Raw genomic sequence first — 23,071 nt, 5'->3', positions numbered from 1 at the left:
CAACTAAAAGTGACACAACTACAAGTTGATGTTTCTCATCTCTCCCTCTCTCTCTCACAAAAGGGAAAAAAAAATTGTGTGTATGGAAAATCCACTGTCCAAAAATTTTCAGTCCTACCATACTCAGGAATAGGAATTTTTGTAACTTTGTTTTGGTCTGTCTTTGGATCAGATTGTACCTGCGAAAAGGAAGAGGGGAAACCAGAATCTGCAAAATCTACGACTCTCCCTGTCTTCCTGAAGCTGAAGCTATGTTTGCCATCAATGCGGATGGAGTGGGAGATGCCAAAGACTGAATCATTGGGGTTTTTCTCATGATAAGCCTAAGTGCTGCAGCCTAATGAAGACTGCTTACTCCCTGGGGTTCTTTGGAGGCCTCTTCCTGTTGTGACTGCCAAAAAAAAAGGGCAAACAGGAAAACAGCTATTGTATCAGCTTTTCTGGTGGTGTAAACAGGAGATAGGTCAGTAGTCACAAACTGATCTGAAATGTTTATTCCTTCTCTATGTGAATTCTTTGGTTTTTGGGGGATGGTGTATGAAATACCTTTGACATAGTGCCTTGAGTGACTTGGGACATCTTGTGTCTCTAGAACTAAAGCTAAGGAGACCTGACTCCTCTTACTGTCTGAATAATGTTGAAAAGAATGTCTGAGCTACGTGGCAAAGGGAATGGGTCTCTTGGCAGGTTCTTTTTCTCTGTCAACCAGACAGAAGTTTTTAAGTTTGTATGCCTGAGTTTTCTTCAGTAAAAATTTTTTAGTTAAGGACTGAGCAGACCTGCTGGGTCACCAGCCCTTTACGATTCACTTGCATGGGGTTTTTTACTGCTAAGAGCAATTTAAGATAATTCTGGAATCTTAAGCATTTCAGAGGCTTAAAGTAAATGGGCTCGTTGTGGGGCTGCTAATAAAGTAGTTATTTGTAGCGACTGGTGTTTATAGGAGTTACTCTGGTACAAACTAAGTATTTCAAGATAGGGCCTTTATATCTTTTTGCCACTGGGTAGGTATGATCAGTTTCTATTACTTTAAATTATAATTTTAAAAGGGAGTCCTACATTCAGATGATTGAACTTCTTGTCCTTCAACCTAATAGACTATAAAAAGACTATACCATGGCTTTCCTATGGCCTTTGCTTTTATTCTGCAAGCCCCATGTTGTAGAAGTCTGATGCTTCCCTGGATTATTCTACTTCAGGGGTTTGAGACACTCTTCCCCTTCAAACTGCTCAGGATGAGTTTTAAACTGCTCTTACAATTTCAAAGGGCTTCTCAGTATTGGGAATAAAGGCAATGAAAATCTCTGCTGTTGTCTGTGTTGATCCCACTGTATGTAGAGAGCTAGGGAGATACAATTTAATGCAGCTTTGTTTTGAGAACAGTTCTATTCTTTGGTTTTTAAGCAGGGAGCATCTCTCGGGTCTTCTGTTACCAAAGAACAAACCTAGGGTAGGATAATAAAGCCCCACCAACAGATTCTGGAGTGAAAGCTTGGTTCTTGTATAAAAGCAATATCAGTATCTTAGGACCTATATTTAAATGCCTTTGACCTAAAAATTTGTCTCAATTTTTCTTGTAGGTAGGATTAGACTTTGTGCTGCTGACTCAAGTGAACATGAGTAGGTCAGGAAATAACCTGCTTAATTAGACTAGGCGTTGTTAGGCTAAAAATCAGCTGTCTGTATTTTATATGTATCATAACTAAAATTTTTGCAAATAGCATTAACCAGAGAGCTTTTTCTAAATTCTTTGGTGCTGTTTTTCTACTTGTCTGAGACAGCTTCTGCAGTAGGAAACAATTATGGAAATGTTAAGAATAGGAGCTGATAATAAACATAGGGGAATACACTTCTAATCAAATTTGGTTTATTTTCAGTTTGTATCAAAATATATTCCAGGCAACAACTCAGTTCATTGTTTCACAGTCTCATAAGCCTTATGTATTACTGTTATTTCAAAAGCAGCCAAGACTGAAGTCAAGTGGTCCAGCCCCTTGGACCAGGAATACAATTAGAATCCACATGATAGGTGAGAAGAGGGCAGTATCAATTGACTACCCTGCCCCTTTTACCCTGGAAGGGTAAAGGGTAGGGTGTGATCTTAGGGCTATGTACTTTGGTGTTGAACATTACTCAGTGAAAAAGATTAGAGAGTACAAGTTCTGTATTTTGTCCCTATAGCTCTTTGAAGTGCATTCACCTTACCAGTAGTTGGAAGGCAGCCTTCAGTTCTCTACCCAACCCTAGGACAGGTCTTGATTTTTCAAGCATTCACTTAAGGGAGAAAACAAAAGAAACCCAGGCCTCAAGTACTTCCCCAGTTTCAGCTTAGTTAAGCAATTAGAATAAAGTAACCCGTGGACAATAGGCAAGAACTGGGGAATGGTAGTAGGTACTGATTAGACCAGGCATCAGGATACTCCTTTACCCAGCCTTGCTCAGTCTCCTGATCTAAGCAGCGTCTAAGGGAAAAAAGACTTAGTTTTTTCCCCATCAGTACTGGTATTTCTGAAGTCATGAAGGCCACTGGAATGTGGTTAGTGTCCTAAAATTACTTCCAATTCTTCAAGGTCCTTCTGGAAAGCTGAATCCTAGGGAGACAAAAGAACAAGACTAGGACCCAAAATCTAAGCCAACATTTCCCAAGCCACTGGTACCCAAGAAAAAGGGCCCTCTGCTTCCCTTCTGAGCTGTTATCATAGTGCCTACAAGCAAAAGTACAGACTCGGCCCTGGCCGGTTTGCTCAGTGGTAGAGCATCGGCCTGGCGTACAGGAGTCCTGGGTTTGATTCCCAGCCAGGGCACACAGGAGAAGCGCCCATCTGCTTCTCCACCCCTCCCCCTCTCCTTCCTCTCTGTCTCTCTCTTCCCCTCCCGCAGCCAAGGCTCCATTGGAGCAAAGTTGGTCCAGGCGCTGAGGATGGCTCTATGGCCTCTGCCTCAGGCGCTAGAATGGCTCTGTTTGCAACGGAGCGTCACCCCCTGGTGGGCATGCCGGGTGGATCCCGGTCAGGTGCATGCGGGAGTCTGTCTGACTGCCTCCCCATTTCCAACTTCAGAAAAATACCAAAAAAAAAAAAAAAAAAAAAAGTACAAACTCTTTTCTAGAGAAATAAGATTTTAAGGGAAGATTTTCTCTCTCAAAAAGGTCCAGTGGTCACTGGATGATGGAACCTACTGTTAGAAAACTCTTAAAAGTATTACCTCATTAGTGACATCTGGCAGCTCCCTGGCCAGCTTCACCCACTGTCTAGCTTCAGAGTTTTTTCCTAGTTCTCTGTAGCACTGAGAAGAGACAACAGTGAAACCCTAGGAGAACTGCCATCGGGAGACTAGCAGGGGATAAGTAGGTATGCTTTTAGGAGTTTCCAGAATGTTACCGGCATACATACTTTTCATCTACATTGAAATAGGTGAGTTTACCTTGGAAATATATACTCTTCCTGCTTTGGAAAATCCTGGCTGTAGTTCTTCAGCCTGGAGGTGGGAGGGAGGCATTTCAGTAAGGTGTTCCCAAATTCAAGACAGCCTCTGAAGTACATTAGAGATTTCCAGTCCCCTACCCGGAGACTGATTTAGTGGTCTGGGAATTTATATCTTTTTATAAGCTTTTCAGGTGGTTCTGATTTTCCCACAGAACAAGCAAACAAAAGTGCTCCGTACCAGAAACCACTCCCAATAATGTCCTTAGGAAAAACAAGTTCACCCAGGCATTTTGGGCTGCTGTCCACCCCTCTCCCCCTCCCTCTTGATACCTTCAGGAAGCTCTGGAGGGCATCCTGCACAGTGGCACTGAGAGGGCTTTCAAGCAAGGCTGTAGCAGTTTTCTTTTCTAGCCAGCTCAGGTGTGCAACCTGCCACCAAAAGGTGTTAATGAGAAGGTTTAACAGGTGTTTTTAGGAATATTGCATATTCTGTACTGAAAACAAAAAGGTCAAACAAGGCTGGGCCCAGTCCCAGTAACATGACCATTCAGAGGAAATGGAAATGGTACTTGAACCAGGCTCAGGTCCCTGCTGCAAATTTTCACTACAAGGAGATCAGTGGCACAGGACACTGAGGGTCCTTCTATTAAGCCCGGAATTTAGCTCACCTGATAACACCACCTCCCAAGGAGAAAGTGAGCCATGGGGTTCTCTGGCCGGAGAGCAAGGGCTTTATCCACGTGCTCCTGAGGAGTAACATGTAAATATAAACTAACATCAGACATGATGACTGATAAAGAAAAAGGGGCGAGTCATAGAGGTGGTAGGAACACCCTATGCAAGGAGCGAGGATGGAGCAGGGAATGTGGACAGCACAAGGGAAAGAGGAGAAGCCTTTCCTCACCTTGAAGCTAAAGCCACTCTGGATGCGCCTCTGGATGCCCTCATGCTCAGCCAGCTGACCACAAAGCACTGCGTACCTACGGGGAAAGCAGCAAGCAGCAAGCTCAGCAACAAGGAACGTGCTTCCCCCCACGCCCATGGCCTGATGAGACCTGCTCCTGATCCTTCAACTAGGGCTGAAAATACCATTTCCATCTATTTGTAATTCCTCTTTTCATAGACTTGTGGTCCCAATTCATTCTTTGACATAGTGGCAGGCTCTCCAAAGTATACATACTAGGTACAAAAAAGCTATATCGCCTGATCTGTGGTGGCGCAGTGGATAAAGTGTCGACCTGGAACGCTGAGGTCGCCAGTTCGGAACCCGGGGCTTGCCCAGTCAAGGCACATGTGGGAGTTGATGCTTCCTGCTCCTCCCCCTTCTCTCTCTCTCTCTCTCTCTCTCTCCTCTCTCTAAAAATGAATAAATAAAAATCTAAAAAAAAAAAAAAAAAAAAAAAGCTATATCCTCCACAGTAAATCTCTTGTACTTAATATTTAGGCAAGGTCTTGGTCCAAATCTCTAAAAAAATTTTCCCACATAATGAGTACAGCCCCACCTGTCAAAATTTAAAAAGCAGCCTGACCTGTGGTGGCGCAGTGGATAAAGCGTCAACCTGGAAATGCTGAGGTCGCCGGTTCAAAACCCTGGGCTTGCCTGGTCAAGGCACATATGGGAGTTGATGCTTCCAGCTCCTCCCCCCTTCTCTCTCTCTGTTTCTCTCTCTCCCTCTCTCTCTCCTCTCCAAAAATGAATAAATAAAATTTAAAAAAAAAGAAAAAAAAAAAGAAACCCAAAACAAACAAAAAACTCAATAAATAAAATTCTTAAAAAAAAAAAAATTTAAAAAGCAGTTCTCTAATAATCAGCATCAAAGGAGAAGAGACCTGAATACATTGTTTTTTTTGTCTTCTGAGCAGACACTAAAAGAAGGTCTCTTTAGCCTTGGAAGTATACAGGTAAAACATTAAAATAGACTCTCTACAGTGGTCGATAAACTCATTAGTCAACAGAGCCAAATATCAACAGCACAACGACTGAAATTTCTTTTGAGAGCCAAATTTTTTAAACTTAAACTATAGGTAGGTACATTCCTTATCGAGGTGGCGACCGCACGTGTTATTTTGTGGAAGAGCCACACTCAAGGGGCCAAAGAGCCGCAGTTTGCCGACCAAGGCTCGAGGACAATCAAATTGGGATGAGATACTCTAGGAATTTCTGAGGTTAAGCTGGGAACCAATAGAAGCAAAGGAAGAAAGGCCTCTGATTTCTGCGCTCTCTTCTACATCCTTCCTCCCACGGGAACACAGCCAGCAACTTCTTATATTCTGTCTTTAAAACTAAGGTCTCATTACCTCCCAGCCTTGTTTGACATTAAATGAATGTTTAAAGGCTCAAGTTGCTTTTTCAAATATTCACTTGTATCAGATACTTTTAGAAGTTCATCTCCATGTTTAGTCCAAATCACTGTTCCCCAAGAATAGGTAAAGCATGAGGCCAATTTCCATTGTTGGGAGTCCAGCCCCAGGGAAGCAGTACCTGTGACACCCTAGAAACCGTAATGACCTGGCTTCTGAGAAGACCCCTTGCAGAAATCTAGTTTTAGCAACAGATAGCTTCTCTCAGCTCACAACGTATCTGAGGACAGATACGGAAAGCAAGAGGAGAGGTAGGAAAGGAACGTTTTCACTAACACTTAGGTAATGGAACCAGGTACCAGAACAAAAGTTGGCTCTGACCCATGCAAATTAGTGTAACTTTTACATGAGACCACACACAGGGCTGATGTTTTTGTGAGCTAATAAAGTGACTACTGAACTTCCCGGGGGTGGGGGTGAACTCATCCACTTTTCCTCATGCAAGCCAAGCAAAAAAGCCAAAGCCCACCACCAGCCAGGGATAGCAGATTGAGCAGGAGCAGGGGCTGCAAACTGTCCCAGCCTCTCTGAGGTACCAGGAACCCACAGGTTTTGCAGCTAGGTGACTTACAAAGCTGCTCATTTCTCCAAGCCTCAACAGAAAGGAGAGCATGTACTCTCCCCAGCCTCTTCATGAAGGTGCCTGCCAAGGAAAACTTCCTTCGGTCCCTAGCTGGGACAGGGCGGGGCCATATAGAAGTAAAGGCCAGAGCTCCCTCTCCTGGTTCTCTCCGCAAAGGCCTTTGTGGCCAGGGCAGAGACAATGAAGCCTTGCGCCCTCCACTCACTCTGAATGACCCCTCCTGGCTCTTCCCAGGACCCTGCAGGGTGTTATTACCATTGGTGACAATCAGCATTCTCCTCCCCCGTCTTCAGAGCGGCCTCCGCTTCTTCTTTTCCTGTGGGGCAAAGGTGTTACAGAATTGACAAGGGCTCCCCTGCACACTTCCTAAGAGGGGGCTTTGGGAAGAATGACTGCTCTCTAGCTCTCACCAATGCCCACCAGCCTGGACTTGTTTGGAAATAGTTGTGAACTTAAACAGAGTGAAAAGCTTCAAGTAGCTTCTCAGGAATGACCTGCTTCACCTTGCCTTCCCAACCTGTCAGCTGCCTTGTTTTTATAATACCCACTGATGTGCTTGCAGCACTTCAAATATAAAAGAGTCTACATTATCAAAGATTCAGTAACGTATATAAGGCTTTACTTATAAAAGTGGGAAAGTAGAGGTTTGGTTTTTTATTTAGAAAATTAAATGGTGATATTGATCAATAAGTACATACATAGGTTTCAGGCAAACATTTCTATAGCATTTAAACTTGATTATATTGTATACCCATCACCCAAAGTCAAATATTCTTGTCATATATTTGTCCCCAGTAGAATATTTTAGATAACTGAGTAAGACCTGGAAGCCCAGTGATGGATGGTATATGACTCAGGTGTGTGGCGAGGCAGGACACATCTCCTTCCCCATGAAACCAGTCGTGGTTTTGCTGAACATCAATTTTTTTGCTTCACTTATTTATGCATTCATTGGCTAATTCCTGTATGTGCCCCGACTGGGGATCAAACCCACAACCTTGGTGTATGAGAATGATGCTCTAACCAACTGAGCAACCCAGCCAGGGCTGAAACCAGTCGCTTTTTAAAGTTCCAGGATTCTCAGTGACTTCATGGCAGAGGGATCAGCCCTGTGCCTGGCATAAGTCTGATGCACTCTACCCCAGGGCACAGACTTGGCAACAGAATTGCCAAGTAGATTCGAGGGACTTCTAAGTAGTACAGTATTCTCTCAAACTACTCTTTACAGGTGCTCACCAGATATACTCCACTCATTCTTAGAACACCTGCCCCACAACCTCTATAAATGAAACCAGATCCATAAGCCACAGAAAAAAACTTCAGATTAAGAAAGGAGGTTTTGCCCTCTTTTTGTATTTGGAGAGTGAGACCAAAGAATTAGGCTGATATGATAAAAAGTACTTCCCAAAACATGCACTGGTGTTACTCAGATCACAATGATGTGCAGAGAAACAGACTGTTCTGTGTATCAAGGAAGCAGGAGTCTCTGGGAGCCAGTCTCTAGTGAGTAACTGAGCCACACTCCCCTGGAACGTGTCAGCACTTACCATTTAGAGCATATGACTTCTTCTCGCTCACCTCATCAGCTAGCTCACACATGTCACTGTAGGCCCGGGCCAGGCGCCAGAGAAAGTCCTGCAGATTTCCATACTACAGACCAAACAGAGAAAGGGATGAGGCCCCTCCTCCCTCAGAGAATTGGGGCTCTGGCCTTCCCACACCCCCAGTTTGAGTTTCCAGGCTAGTGTGTTACACATGCTAACTGACATTAAGCCAGTTTCGTGCACCGCCCTCTACCCCCATACAACCTTCCTTTTCTTGGGCATTTTCAATTTTTTTTTCATTGAGTTAGCAAGACTTCTCCTTTGCTGTGCCTCATTACATTTAGAGTTGACCTTTCCTCCTTACAGTACTAGGAAGCCAGAATGCCCTCTGCAGTAAGTAGTGCCTCAAAAAAGGGGAATTCTAACTTGGGGTATTTATACGTGGGTGAGCATAAACTCTGGCAGTGAACCTGAAGAGAAGGGAATTGTGGTTGAGTGAGCTACACACTTATCCCTGCTGCTGGAAACTTCAAGTGGGTAGGCAGCTCGGGCTCTGCCTCAAGGGAAACAAAAGGACATTCCAGTTCCTGTCCGTGTTTTCCTCTGCTGTGCGGTGTGTAGCTCTTGCAGTAACTCTAGGAGGCAGAGGACGACTCGGGAGGAAGCTCTGGAGCAGGCAGTAAACCTGGACCCTGGGGGTTAGGCGCAGAACCAGCCATTCACCCTCATTTTCCTTCTGATGTCACCTTGCAGGGTCAATAACCACAGTGTCAGCAGGGAGGGAGGGAGGGGAGAGGGCAGACAGGCAGCTGGAGCCTCACCGCTAGCTTGTTGTTGAGCAGCAGCTGAAAGCCTTCTCGCTTGTTCTGCTCACTGCCCTGGTGCAGCTCGTCGGCCTGCTGCAGGAGGGGCAGAACGTCCTCCAGGCCAGGGGAGCCCTCGGCCTCCAGGGCTCTGGGAACCAAGCCTGAAGCCACTTCTGCTTCCAGGTCCACAGAATCCTTTCTCCCCATCTTCACAGTCTCACAGCTCACTTCGTCTTCCCCATCTTCACTCTCCCTGTCAGAGTCCCGCTCGTAGTCAGACTCGGCATTAGCTGTTGTGTAACTATGGCAGAAAAATACAAGGTACAGGGTCAAAGGAGAGGACCATTCAGCCTCAGAGCCCTAGGCCACAAAGACAGACCTCGTGAGACTGTTGTCTGAAGCGCCAAGTAAGAACCACTCTCCCCACTTAGGGGCAAAACCAGTCCTCTAGAGAAGGCTTCCCATAGGGACTATGGGGCTGGGGAAATGATTTAGAAGAGTGACTAGCTTGGAGACACTTGACAGGGGCTATTATGAGAACCCCTGCTTAGCTACTACCAAGTCTGCCATAAAATACAGGAAAAGGAAAAGAAAAAGCCTAGAGAGATATGTACCAAAATGTTTCCAGTCCACCTCTCAGGGTAGAATTAAAAGAATTATTTTGGCCCTGGCCGATTTGCTCAGCAGACAGAGCGTTGGTCAGTGTATGGATGTCCCAGGTTTGATTCCCAGTCAGGGCACACAAAAGAAGCAACCATCTGCTTCTCTCCCCCTCCCACAGCCAGTGGCTCCATTGGTTTGAGCGCTGGCCCTGGCCACTGAGGCTAACTCAGTTGATTCGAGCATCAGCCCCAAACTGGGGTTGCTAAGTAGATCCCAGTCAGGGCGCACGCGGGAGTCAGTCTCACTATCTCCCCTCCTTTCAAAAAGAAAAAAAAAGTAAATTATTTTATCTTTTAATGTAATTGCTTTAGTGAGCATATAGTCTTATAAATAAGTGAATGTTTAGGATAAAAACTCCATTGTAGGTGGAACTGATCTCCTGAGCTAGAAGGCTCACCAGGCTCAGGGTTTGTCAACCATTTTCACTGTATCAGCCAAAGACACCTGTCAGAAAGAACCAACATGGGTGGGTGCCAGCCTCTGAGGCCACGGGCAGCCACAGATAGCTGCATTTCTTTTTTTGTGTGTGTGTGTGTGTGACAGAGAGAAAGAGGGACAGATAGGGACAGACAGACAGGAAGGAAGAGAGATGAGAAGCATCAATTCTTTGTTGCGGCTCCTTAGTTGTTCATTGATTGCTTTCTCATATGTGCCTTGATCTGGGGGCTACAGCAGACTGAGTGACCCCTTGCTCGAGCCAGCGACCTTGGGTCCAAGCTGGTGAGCTTTGCTCAAACCAGATGAGCCTGCGCTCAAGCTGGTAACCTTGGGGTCTCGAACCTAGGTCCTCCACATCCCAGTCCGACGCTCTATCCAGTGCGCTACTACCTGGTCAGGCTCCACATTTTCTTCTCAATTCAACGAGTACCTCTATCACAAGTCAGTCACCAAACCTAAACTAAAACAGGAGCAGCCCTTGGAAAACTTTGGAATTGCCGGGGCTAGGGTGAGGGCCATTTGCAGCTGCAAGTAGGGGTGAAAGAAGATGCAAACAGAACCCTCTGGGAAGGTAGCTCTGGGCCACCATAACCCAGGGGTCTCCTAGGGAGCCCCAACCTTGATGCACCTACTTAAGAGGAAGCCAAGTTTTGCTCAGATCTTGGCCTCTACCAGCAGCTGATTAGGGTATTTTTCCTAACTGCCAACTGAATCAGACCAAAACTGAGTAGGGGAGAAGGTAAGACTTCCAGGACGTAGCATCAGACACCAGAGAGGCCTCCAGACTGAAAGAAAAGCAGGTTCTGGAGCACAGGGAAGACCTCTAGAGATAAGCTTTCCTCCATTCTGGAATGAGAGATAGGGGAAGGACCCCGGTGGCTGGAGCAAAGCAGAACTGAAGGAGAGAAGAGGCAGACACGCACCGATCAAGTCGCACGAGAGAGCCTGAAGGCCAGAGCTGGATGCTGTGGGCCAGAAAGGCAGAGGTGAAGGAGGCAGATGTCATCTGGAAGGTACCAAGTGAGCAGTCGGACCTGATACCTAATCCCTGCTGACTGCTTCTTTATGGAGGAGCTTCCAGAATCCTCTAACAAAGAGGCCCTCGTAACATCTACTACAGGAATTTATAAGGTACCTAAAACCTTAATTTCACTCTGTTTTTGAAGTGATTATCCAAGTATCTTTCCCCTCTGGCAATTTGCGGTAAAAACTTTAGAAATTAAAGGGACAAGGAGAAGTGGCATCTGAGTTCCCAAACAACCTGGGTGGTGATGAGTGAGACCACACGGGGGCATCCTAGAGAAACTCCCAACCGAGTCCTAGGGCCCGGACAGTAACCTGCCCTATTCAGCCCAGCCGGGCTCAAAGCCAAATGGGTGAGTTATCTGGGGTGGAGAACTTGAGCCTTATCAACTCTACTTGCTAGAAAGAAGGGGAGACACCATTCTCTGCTAGACTGAAGGCTGTCTTGGCCAATCAGGAGTTCAAATCAGGAGTCTTTAGGGGACTCCTGCTCTTATGCTAGAGCACAGCCATCAGCAGTCTCTCCAGGGAGTTAAGCCAGGAGGAATGTCCTACAGTTTGTGGTCCCTCTAGGTCCTAAAGGCCAAGGAGAAAGAGGTCAGGAGGGCCTTACTGCCACCCACAGAGAGGTGGTAGAGTCCCGTGAGGCAGGGTGGTTCCAGTAAGCTGGCACAGTGAGACCTTTCATTGTACCTCAGCCCCACTTCCAAGGAGCTCCGCCTCACTAATTTGCAGCCTGTTGCCTGGAACGCAGTGGGCAGAGAAACAACGTGCTGAGTGAGCACTGATATCAGCCCCATGGCTTCCAGGGCTTGAGGAGAAATTAATCATGTGCCAGAGCTACGTGGGCCGCGGTCTCCACATTCACATCATACTCACACCTCCTGGACTGAAAACCCAGCCCTTGGAGAAATACACCAGAGAGAGAGGCGGCCCTTTTGTTTAACATGCCCTGAAGCTTTTGAGATCAGCAAGGGACTGGCAGGAGCCTTTGAAAAGGCCATTTGGATCTGTGCACTCAGACGGAACACTTCCACAGTGGGTCTAGGACCCAAGGCTCCCTGGAGCAAGGAGCCCAGAGCTATCCTACTGTATTCCTTGAGTGGTCGAAGACGAAACACCATCTTTAATGAGGTGATAATGCCCAAGAAGGAGACGACTTTACAGGCAATCCCTCTTGGCTGGGATGCCTGCCACGGCTTGCTGGAGGAGCTGGTGTTTTAGGACAAGTTGGGTTTTTTACAGGGTGGGAACAAAAGCCAGGTTTGCTATGATACTCAGGGAACAAGCTCACAGACCCACACGGTGATTTTGCCTCTGCTGCAGTCAGTCCCCTAGGAACTCAAAGTTGCTATTTTATTGGGGGGTGGGATACAGCTTTCCGTGGAGTTGAGTAGCCCCATCAAATATTCTTATCCTTTCATCCCTCAAAGAGGAAATCCTTCCCCCAGGCCCACATGTTCAAAGTAATTCCAGAGTTTGAGGTCTCCTCCCATAATTTCCCCTTGACCTGTATGGCACTGACCATGGCAAAAAGAATGACCTCACTCTGGCCACTGCCCCAGATGGCAGCCAGCTAAACCAGAGCCTTGCGTCACGTGCCCCATCAGCCTCCACAAGCCACGTGGTCAGTCATGGGGCTGAGCTTGCTGGAGCTATCATGAAGAAAGCCGCCCTTCCTCTCAGCCCGTCACAGGTGGCTGGCGACCTGCCCTGCCCCTCACGGGAGCCCCAGTGAGCACCCACAACTCCCCTGGTTAAACACTGGCTCTCACTGCCCACAGAGCTTTGTATAACTTCTTAAAAATCATCAAGGGCCTTGAGTGGTATACCCTGATCTTGGGCAGAGCTGTGACCTCTCTTACCCTCTTACAAAGTTTAAATGCCAATTCCCCACCCATGTGACCCGCTCCCTTGGGTGCATAGAGGCCTCTTTAGTGTCAGGGCCCATTATCAGCCACTCTGTCCTTTCAATCCAGATGTGTCAAATATTTCATTTCTGCCTCTCCTCTAAACAGCCCTCGAGAAGCATCTCTCAGCCCAGAGTTGTTAGATAAATTGAACAGAAAAGGGCCTCTCCTGCTAGCCCTTGAGAATACAGATAAAAGGGACCAGACAACCTAGGCACCAGTAGCCATGAATGAAGGACTAAAGCTCTACCAAGCCTTCACTTGTTTCTTTTTTTAAACTATTTTTTAAATTTTATTTATTCATTTTTAGAGAGGAGAGAGACAGAGAGGGAGAGAGACAGAGAGAGAGAAGAGGGAAGGAGCAGGAAGCATCAACTCCCATATGTGCCTTGACCAGGCCAGCCCAGGGTTTCGAACCGATGACCTCAGTATTCCAGGTCGACGCTTTATCCACTGCGCCACCACAGGTCAGGCAACCTTCACTTGTTTCAAGAGGCACCTGAACATTAATCAAATCCAGCACAGGTGCCCAATGGCAGTGACAGGGTAAAAGAGAGTAACACTATTCTTCATTTCCTTAGAAAACCAAGAGGCGAGGCAGGAGACTGTAATGGCCCAATCAAGAAAACAAGGCTGAAATCTCCTGAGTGAGAAGTACTGAACTTACTATACTACGATGGACAATGAGCTGTGACGGCTCTTAGTCAATGGTAAGAATTCCCAGGGACTGCTGGGATGTCCCTCTGTGAGAGCCCTTCTGTGCCCTGATGACCGAGGCATTCCTCAGATCACAGACCCTCACACCCCTGCAGATGAGCGCAGCTAAGCTTGAACTTGGTAGTTGGACAGCCCTGGGCAAGGCATCATACCTTGCTAAGCTTCAAGTCTGCTCTGAGAAACAGAAAAAGCAGCACCTACTCCACAGGATCCTTGTGAGGATTGAGTGAGAAAATGCTTCTAAAGTGCTTAGTACATATAGTGTCTGTCACAGAGGAAGAATGACCAGTGGTTAATATTATAAGGTGTTTCAGCTAAGAGGGACGGTGCTGCAGCAATCATCCCGAGTGGCTTGTTTATAGCTAAATCAGCCATCCTGACCTGACAGAAGGCTTGGGTGTTCTCTGCACCAATCTTTTCCTTGAGGAGGAAGCAAGGTTGGCAAAGGCCGTAAAAAAGAGATCAGGTTCTCTGGCTCCCGCAGTCACCTGGGTCCCTGGAGCTAGCAGCAAACCAGAGCAGTGCTGCCACTGAGCCCCAGGCACTGCAACAGATGCTCATTTAGACTTCATGTCTGGGACCGAAGTTTCAAAATGGCACTAGTGGTTTAAAATCAGAAGCTCTAGCCTGACCAAATTTGGAGGCTGTCTACAAGACTCCTGTCCCGTCTAGGGCCTAAGATCAAACCTGCAGGGCCACCAATTACTTAGGACAGACATCTGCCATATGCAGAGTTGGCAAGGAAGCAAGCCCCCCTGGGGGACGAGGGGAGCTCCAGGGAAGGGGCACACTCGTGAAGGAAATAAAGTTCTGGTGATAGCACAGGAAAATGCCCAACTGGTGTTATAAGAGAACAGAAATTTAAAAAATCAGACCTACTCAGAGGAAAATAATAGATGCAGGTAGTAACCACTGTTGACATTTGTTTGTCTGGATAACATAAGGCAGATGGTTCTCTTATTTCAACTTCTGTATTTATTTATACTCTTGTTCCAAATATTATTCATAGCAGCATGGTATCAATTTTCCATTGAAAAACATTACTTTTACAAAATATAACCTTGGCTGAAGCCACAACTGCCTCCAGGAGAGATGACTCACCCTCCTTCACTCTCAGCATCTGTGTATGTGGCTCCCGAGGTGGCCGTGAAGTAGACGGAGCTGGAGCCAGTGGAGTCACTCCTCTCACGGGCAAACGGGAACCTTCGCCGCCGAGCCCCTCTCTGGTTCTCTTCCATGTGGGATCTGAAAAGCAGGGTGGCATTAGGCCCCATCTGGCCTGTCTTTCCTCTCACCATGAGGGGCCTCTTTCTACCACTCCTCATTAAAGGGCCAAGAGCAGAGAAAATCTTGGGTCTTTACACTCAGGAGACCAACAGGGAATCTCCCTAGACAGACCTGGACAGACCAGGTTCATCAGAACGAAGCATTGCAGCTGCTACCACAGACCATAGGGGCCCAAAAGCAGCAAGGAACTTGTGCAAAGCCACCTTCCCTGCCAATGAGGTGAGAGGCTATAAAGCTGACCTACAGAGCTCAGCTGGAAAAGCCGTGGGGGCCGGGCCGGGAGGAGGCCATTACTCACCGGAACTCCCCAGCAATCTGCCCAGCGAGCCCCTGCAGGCTGCTCCTCAGCTCCTCCACCTCCCGCCTCAGTGCCACCAGACTAGTCAGCACGAAGTCCAGGCGCTCCAGCACCATCTCCTGCCCTTCTCGTGGGAGGCTGGGCAGGGTCGCAGCATCTCCGGCCTCGCCTGGGGCTGCTCGCAGTGGCCTCGCTGAAGGAAGGAGGACAGAAGACGGGAATGACCATGAGACATAGCAAGGAAACAATCTTGCACTTAGAATTCAAGAACACTTGCTTTTCATTAGAGTTCAATTTATAAAGACCCTTGAGGCTCAGAAAGCACATGTTCACAGCTAAGTCCTATTAACAAATCCCAAGTAACATCAAGGTCCCAATCTATAAACAAGAGCACTGTGTTCCACGAACTTTCTGCACCATGGCAGATGATATAAAATGCTTGTAAGAGTGAGGGTCCTCAAAGTCAGGACAGCTACCCTGCTAGAATAAAAGAAAAATCTACCCGACTACAGACATACCTCAGAGAGATTGCAGGTTTGGTTCCAGACCACTGCCATAAATCAGACCACTGCAATAAAGTCAGTTGTAATCTTTTGCTGGTGAGGGGTCTTGCCTTCAATTTGGAAAAAAAAGAAAAATGTGCCTGGCCTGTGGTGGCGCAGTAGATAAAGCATTGACCTGGAACGCTGAGGTCCCCAGTTTGAAACCAAGCTTGCCAGGTCAAGGCACATACAAGAAGCAACTACTATGAGTTGATGCTTCCCACTTCCCCACCTTTCTACCTCTTTCTCTAAAATTAATAAAATCTTTTTAAAAATGCAATGTCTGTGTGTTGGTCAATAAGTTTCTAAAGTGTGATTTTTCTGTTTGCTCGCTTATAGTTTGCATTGGGAGCAAGGCAGCACCAGGTATATGTGGTTGTGAAATTGCAAATTACCTTACTGCTTGGGAAAGACCATTGTTTTGCTAATGTTTGCTGGAGGAGAGGTTTTCTCATCAGAAAGTTCTGAAAAGAGAAGGAGAAGAAGCAGAGAGAAACCATGTTTGCATAGTGAGAGCAGAGAGAACGCAGAGTGCTGAAGCCAGTTTGTACAGAAAGAGAACATGTGCAGATGGGGAACCAGAGCTGAGGGACTTTTGTGAGGTCCACTGAGACTGGTGCGGCCTTTGGTTCTAGGGGAAACCGGAGAAGATTCTCCTGGTTGTGGAACTGAAGAATGTGTCAGGCATTGGAGTCCTGTGTGTTTGCTCATCGGCTGGTGCGAGACTTTAATAAAGGAATGGCCCACCCTTTCTTGGCTCCACTCTTTCTTTACCGTCTGTCTGAATCCAATGGGAGCCTACATGTGAATGGCCATGACGGTGGCGACTACTGGCCATACACTGTGAAATGCAATAAAGCGAAGCGAAGCACAATGAAACGAGGTATGCCTATATATAATACCCAGATACCAGTTCATACTGTGGGGTAGCTGTGTTAGGCTTGCTCACGGGGTTACCAGCTGCAAGCACTTTGCCTGATTGGTGTGTGAGTGTGTGGCTGTGTCATGTGTATATGGCCTATAAAAGGCTACGGGTGCTTGCACTCAAGAGAGACGGGGGGTTACAGGTGTGCACGGATTGCCTGCCTGCCACTATGAGGGGCCATTTTGCTGGTTCTTTGCCTGAGAGGTAGTTTCCCCTGCTTGTGTGCTTGTCCGCCATTGTGAGACTTTATTAAACGGAATGGCCCAACTCCTTCTTCCGGCTCCAGTTTTTCTACCGTCTGCCTGAATCCAATGCGAACCTGCCTGGCATTGGCCACCGGCATTACAAATAACAACCACAGAGCAAAACTAAAATTGAGCTCACCCAGATTCTGATCTTTCACTTCATAAAGAATAGCAAAAAAAACTTGGAGCTCCTCTCTACTATCATCTGAGAGGAGCAAAGAGAAAAAGGGTAGTAACTGAGAGAAAAGTACACTGGAAAAAGAAGTACTGGAAAAAGCCTATCAAAACCCTTTGGAAAAAAACAGCATTACCTAGCCCTGTATTAAGGTCTAGGTAAATTCCAACAATAAATGCTAGTAACCTGAGAGCTACCTAAGGCAATTTTACTATAAGATATAAAAACAGGAAAGAAACCAGGGAGGCAGAACCCACAGACCAGACCAGCAAGCACAAATCTGTTAAATCTAATAATCTAGGCCAGATTACAATACACATCCAACAGTGTTCAAGAATGTAGAGCAAGAAAGATCCCTGGGAACAGCCACTTTCTCACAATCTCAACAGAAGAATGACTACTGCTCAGGAATTACAAACAAAACTCAAGGGAAATGAAGAGAAAACAAGCACACATACAAAACTAGGTTTCTACCAGGTTATAAAATGCTGACAGTTACAAGTTAAAATGAGAACTCTGAAGACTCAAACTTTTCTAAACAACCTGGCCTTTGTTAATCAGAGAAAACACTCCCGGTTAACATGGGGTGAGACGATCTCAAAACTCCTGTTATGTGAACATGAGGTCTGACTCAACCCTAGATACTCTGCTCAAATGAGTTAATTTAAAGTGAAAGTTTTGCAAAACTGAAAGCACTATCAATTTCAGCTGTGGCTGGCTGCCAGCCATATTCAACTTCAGTTGCAAGTAAGCACCCTCCCAGCCTTGTACTCTGTTAAGTCCACAGGACCAAGTGACCAGGCCCTATACTGCCACTTACTTGCTCTGTGACAACCTTGGAAAAGTTACACAACCTTTTTAAATCTTGATTTCATCATAGGAAGGAAAAAACACGTGGACTACATAGTCTCCAAGGTGCCTTCATTCTAATATGTAATTTGATACATAGGCCTTGGAACTTTTAATTCTTTCCTACACAATTTTTCCTTTTGCCTACTTTTGGACTCTTCCTCTATTTACTAAACACTACACCCAACGCTAAGCAAGTGTCTTTAATACATATATAGCACCACTGTGGCCAGAACTAAAAGTGAAAGCTAAACAGTCTTTCCACAATGTACTTTCCCTGGGATTATAAGGGAAGAGTGCAGATGGGGGAGAATGCTTTCCTTTTGAATAAGCTTTCCAGAAGAGTGAAAGAAACTCTCAGGCACCCGCCTCCAATGTTCTGTCCCACAGACTCTGCTAAAAGCAGCCTGGATCCCAGGTCCATCCCTTAGTTGTGACTGCGGCCCCAGGGGACCGGCTCCTACCCTGGCGTCCAGACTCTGAAGTCTGCGTGAAGTCCAGTGAGTTGGGCGGGAGCTGGCTATGGCCATGGCGCTGGGTCCGTTTCCACCGCTGGCTATAAAGGGCACACAGGAATCCAAGGCCGGCGGCCGTGCCCAGCAACAGTCCCAGTCCGGAGCGGGCGCCGCCCAGCACCCCCAGCCTAGACATGATGCACCTGTAGCCCGCGTGAACCACCAGAGGCGGGCGGGGGGGGGGGGGGGAGAGATTCGTGAGCGTGGTCCACCCACCCTCGCGACGAACCCCTGGAAAGATATCCTTGCCCCGGCTCTGAGCTCCCACTTACCTTCACCACAATCCGGACCCTAAGACTTCTGCGGGCCCCCAGATCCTAACTACCGCGCCTCTCACACAGCGTGGACGCAGCCTCCCCTCCAACAACGCCCCCTATCCCTGATCCCTGAGTCAGGTTCCTGGCCTCCAAACCCTCTCCTCTAGCCTCACGGCACTCTAGGCCACAAATCCCTGGCTGCAAACTCCTGGTTTCCCCCGCGCCCTTTGAGGGTTCCCTGGCCTTGCCGTAAATAAACTCAGACCCTCAGCCTGCCGCTCAGCACCATGGCAGCAGTCACCGCTGCCTAACGCTGTCAATGATCGTGACGTCATTAAACGGCGCCATGAATACCGCATCGGGTTAGGAAGGCGCGGCAAAATGACTGTATTAGGCTGCGCCTCCCGCCCAAGTTTTTTCCCAGGGACGAGGCTGCGGGTGCGGACAGAGGGACGGAGCCAGCAGAGAGGCGGGAAGCGGGAACAGGGTGCGGGAGAGAGGGGAAAGCTGATTGGATCAGATGCTGCAGCAGAAGTCCCCGCGGTCTGGCCAGCTGGGTTACCGTTTCTCTTCAGGCACACCAAATTACCTGCTGTTCCTCCAGTATCTTTCTACCTTCGCATCTACTGTGGATTCTGCCTAGAAGGACCCATTCTCTACCTGAAAAACGCTGCCCCTTCCCACCTATCCTTAACAGTCTGTAGTAACTCTGACTTCATTTATTTAGGCATAACTTGTTTATGAATTTTTTCTGAAATTATGTATTTACTAAACGCTAGGCAGTAGCACCTCGCGCAGTTCAAATGACAACATAAAAATTGTTGGTTGGCTACAAGAAGTCCCTGAGTCCCCAGAGCCAGCTGCTTAAAAACTTGCACATCGCAGCGCTAAGAAAAATAATTTTTCTATGCCCACCTGTGGCCTATGGACCTTTTTATAATTCCATTATATTTGTGATTTTATGTAACTTCTTGTAATTTTAGAAACTAAATACAGTATTTTATTTTATTTATTCATTTTAGAAAAGAGAAAGAGAGAGAACGGGGAAGGAGCAGGAAGCATCAACTCCCGCAGGTGCCTTGACCAGGCAAGCCCAGGGATTCGAACCTGGCGACCTCAGCATTCCAGGTTGACACTTGATCCACTGCACCTCCACAGGTCAGGCAGAAACGAAATACAGTATTTTATGGACTATTTGATTGTCAGCATTCTTTAAGAGTTAAAATTTGGTGCCAGCTGAAATATCCAGAGCAGTCCTCCCCAAATGTTTGATTAGATATATTAATTTACCTTTTAATTGTGAAATATTTTACATATATGAGTACATTTAATGTATATGTACATTGTAAAGAATAAAAGCAGTGAGGTATCCACCCAGTGATGGGATTCAAATAATTTAACAACCAGTTCTTTGCCCTTATGACCGTTTTAAGTATAAAAAAACTATATACCAAAAGGTAGTTTATTATATCATGCTTAAATAAGAACAATAAAAGAGGTACACAAAACTAGTTTATGTTATAAGAAAGAGTTTTAAAATATTAAATAATACCTGAGGAAAAACAAAGTTGTTATTTATTTCTGGCCCTGGCCAGTTGGCTCAGTGGTAGAGCAAACGCCCAGATGTGGATGTCGCAGGTTCCAGGTGAGGCGGGTAGAGGTGGAGAAGTCGCGTCTCCTGTGTGCCCTGACCAGGAATCGAACCCAGTACTTCCACATGATGGGCGGACACTCTACTGCAGAGCCAAGCGGCCAGGGCCCCTTGTTCATTCTTTTTTTTTTTTTTAAAGAACACAGGAAAAATTGTTGGTTTTATTGGTATCACATTGGTTTTAATACAGAGCTAAATGCAAACACAATCATTGATTTTCAGTCACTTCTCCTGCAAAACAATATGTCAAGATAACTCTGAAGCATTTATAAAAGTGGAAATGTACAAAATGTCTTCCTTAATTAACTCTAAGGAATCCATATATTAAATGGAAAAATTTGAATTGTCAGTCACTCCAAAGGTTGAGCTATTATTGACTGAACAGCAAAAAACCAATTTCTGATTTTAAAATTCAATAGTTACAGGTAAAAGAATATAATTTCCCACATCTACTATCTCTGTATTCTGCACAGAGTTCCAAAGCTAAGATTGCTTCTGGCTCTATGAATTACCAAAGATTGTGACTTGTGTGGCTGACTTATCACAGGCCGTTTAGTCTTCTTTCCTGATAGATCCTTAGCTTCTTTGGAAGGAGGCATATGAATTGGTTTCCAGGGAATTGAGTTATAGATGGCTGGTTCTGGATAAGAATTTCCACTGTAAAAACCTGTAAGCCTCCCATTGGCATAACCATAGCTCTCTGCAGCTGGAAGAGGCTTGCTTTTTTTTTTCCCCCAGAGACAGAGAGTCAGAGAGAGGGATAGATAGGGACAGACAGGAACAGAGAGAGATGAGAAGAATCAATCATTAGTTTTTTGTTGCAACACCTTAGTTGTTCATTGATTGCTTTCTCATATGTGCCTTGACCATGGGCCTTCAACAGACCGAGTAACCCCTTGCTCAAGCCAGCGACCTTGGGTCCAAGCTGGTGAGCTTTGCTCAAACCAGATGAGCCCGCACTCAAACTGATGACCTCGGGGTCTTGAACCTGGGTCTTCCACATCCCAGTCCGATGCTGTATCCACTGCACCACCGCCTGGTCAGGCTATTTCTTTTTTTCTTTCTTTTTTTTTCCAGGCCATTTCTTTATTTTTTGTTCTCTTTTCTTTGCTATTCATTCTTTTTCTGAACCCATTCCTTATGCTTTTCTTCAGCAATTATCATTTTTTTTAAGATTTTTTTTTAAGATTTTATTTATTTATTATAGAGAAGGGGGGGGAGGAGCAGGAAGCATCAACTCCCATATGTGCCTTGACCAGGCAAGCCCAGGGTTTTGAACCAGCAACCTCAGTATTTCCAGGTTGACGCTTTATCCACTGCGCCACCACAGGTCAGGCAATTATCATTCTTTTTTCACGTTCTTCCCTTTCTTTTCTTTTTTCTAGCTTTTAATTCCTCTAGAGCTTTCTGTTGCAGATGATCACATTCTTCTCTCGCCAACAAACCACACTTCCCATGGTGTCAGGCTGCTGTCTGGTAGGCACACGTGTTTCTGCTCTTCTCGGTTATCTCTAGAGTCACCCACACTGGCGCACTCCTGTAACTCCGTTTCTTCCAGGCCCGCCCTCTAAGCCCTGGGTCGTGAGCATCTGCATCCAGTTCTTCATCCTACGTGTCGCCATCATCATCGTCAAACGGGAAGCTGCGATGGCGAAGGAGAGACAACAGTGATGGGGTGGAATTGCTGCAGCTCAGTGGCAGCGATGGCGAGTACACTGCCACATTCTCCAGGCCCTGTCTTTGGGCGTCCGCTGGCAGGGCGGAGAAGGTGCCCGAGGATGGCCGAGATCTGGACCTGCCGTCAGCGGGCAACTGGGTGTCGGAAGGGGGTGAGGCAGCCCCTGCCGCCCTCATGGGGCCCGCCAACTTCAAACCCACGGAACGGCGTCAGGGACGTGCTCTCGCCCCTTGTTCATTCTTTTTTTTAAATTTTATTTTATTTTTCTGAAGCTGGAAACGGGGAGAGACAGTCAGACAGACTCCCGCATGCTCCCGACCGGGATCCACCCGGCACGCCCACCAGGGGGCAACACTCTGCCCCTCCGGGGTGTCGCTCTGTTGCGACCAGAGCCACTCTAGCGCCTGGGGCAGAGGCCAAGGAGCCATCCCCAGCACCCGGGCCATCTTTGCTCCAGTGGAGCCTCGGCTGCGGGAGGGGAAGAGAGAGACAGAGAGGAAGGAGAGGGGGAGGGGTGGAGAAGCAGATGGGCGCTTCTCCTCTGTGCCCTGGCTGGGAATCGAACCTGGGACTTCTGCACACCAGGCCGACGCTCTACCACTGAGCCAACTGGCCAGGGCCTCATTCTTTTTTTTTTCTTTTTTCTTTTTTTTTGTGTGGCAGAAACAGAGAGAGTCAGAGGAACAGACAGACAGGAAGGGAGAGAGATGAGAAACATCAATTCTTCGTTGCGGCTCCTTAGTTGTTCATTGATTGATTTCTCATATGTGGGGGGGGGCGCCCTACAGCAGACTGAGTGACTCCTTGCTTGAGCCAGCCACCCTGGGGTTCAAGCTGGTGAGCCTTGCTCAAACCAGATGAGCCTGCACTCAAGCTAACGAGCTCAGGGTCTCGAACCTGGGTCCTCCTCATCCCAGTCCAACGCTCTATCCACTGCGCCACCGCCTGGTCAGGCCCCTTGTTCATTCTTTTTTTTTTTTTCATTATTCTGAAGCTGGAAACAGGGAGAGACAGTCAGACAGACTCCCTCATGTGCCCGACCGGGATCCACCCGGCACGCCCACCATGGGGCAACACTCTGCCCACCAGGGGGCGATGCTCTGCCCATCCTGGGCGTCGCCATGTTGCGACCAGAGCCACTCTAGCGCCTGAGGCAGAGGCCACAGAGCCAACCCCAGC

At 47.0% G+C, this 23,071-nt stretch overlaps 2 protein-coding genes and 1 pseudogene across 4 annotated transcripts in view; 1 reads left to right on the top strand and 2 right to left on the bottom strand.

The window, feature by feature from the left end:
* Positions 1-1,303, top strand: part of RAD51 (RAD51 recombinase) — a 52,108-nt gene extending 50,805 nt beyond the window's left edge. For both annotated transcript variants that reach the window (XM_066277079.1, XM_066277078.1), the window contains exon 10: positions 173-1,303. In XM_066277079.1, the coding sequence (XP_066133176.1) occupies positions 173-296 (124 nt within the window). In that variant the 3' untranslated portion in view covers positions 297-1,303. The remainder of the gene's footprint in view (positions 1-172) is intronic.
* Positions 1,304-1,850: 547 nt separating this feature from the next.
* RMDN3 (regulator of microtubule dynamics 3) overlaps positions 1,851-23,071 on the bottom strand; it is a 32,406-nt gene continuing 11,185 nt past the window's right edge. Inside the window, exons 1-13 of one of the 2 annotated variants that reach the window (XM_066277071.1) lie at positions 18,579-18,883; positions 18,256-18,449; positions 15,056-15,248; positions 14,572-14,715; positions 8,735-9,020; positions 7,917-8,019; positions 6,625-6,685; positions 4,330-4,405; positions 4,094-4,171; positions 3,756-3,854; positions 3,424-3,477; positions 3,205-3,285; positions 1,851-2,591 (exon numbers count right to left, since the gene is read on the bottom strand). In XM_066277071.1, the coding sequence (XP_066133168.1) occupies positions 2,538-2,591; positions 3,205-3,285; positions 3,424-3,477; positions 3,756-3,854; positions 4,094-4,171; positions 4,330-4,405; positions 6,625-6,685; positions 7,917-8,019; positions 8,735-9,020; positions 14,572-14,715; positions 15,056-15,248; positions 18,256-18,442 (1,416 nt within the window). In that variant the 5' untranslated portion in view covers positions 18,443-18,449; positions 18,579-18,883 and the 3' untranslated portion in view covers positions 1,851-2,537. Of the gene's footprint in view, positions 2,592-3,204; positions 3,286-3,423; positions 3,478-3,755; positions 3,855-4,093; positions 4,172-4,329; positions 4,406-6,624; positions 6,686-7,916; positions 8,020-8,734; positions 9,021-14,571; positions 14,716-15,055; positions 15,249-18,255; positions 18,450-18,578; positions 18,884-23,071 lie in introns of those variants that run through there. The other variant, XM_066277070.1, reaches the window with a different exon arrangement.
* Positions 21,325-22,068, bottom strand: LOC136335883 (coiled-coil domain-containing protein 34-like; annotated as a pseudogene).

This window comes from Saccopteryx bilineata, chromosome 4, assembly GCF_036850765.1.
Source record: "Saccopteryx bilineata isolate mSacBil1 chromosome 4, mSacBil1_pri_phased_curated, whole genome shotgun sequence".
Taxonomy (NCBI): domain Eukaryota; kingdom Metazoa; phylum Chordata; class Mammalia; order Chiroptera; family Emballonuridae; genus Saccopteryx; species Saccopteryx bilineata.
This window is presented reverse-complemented; position numbering and strand designations above follow the sequence as displayed.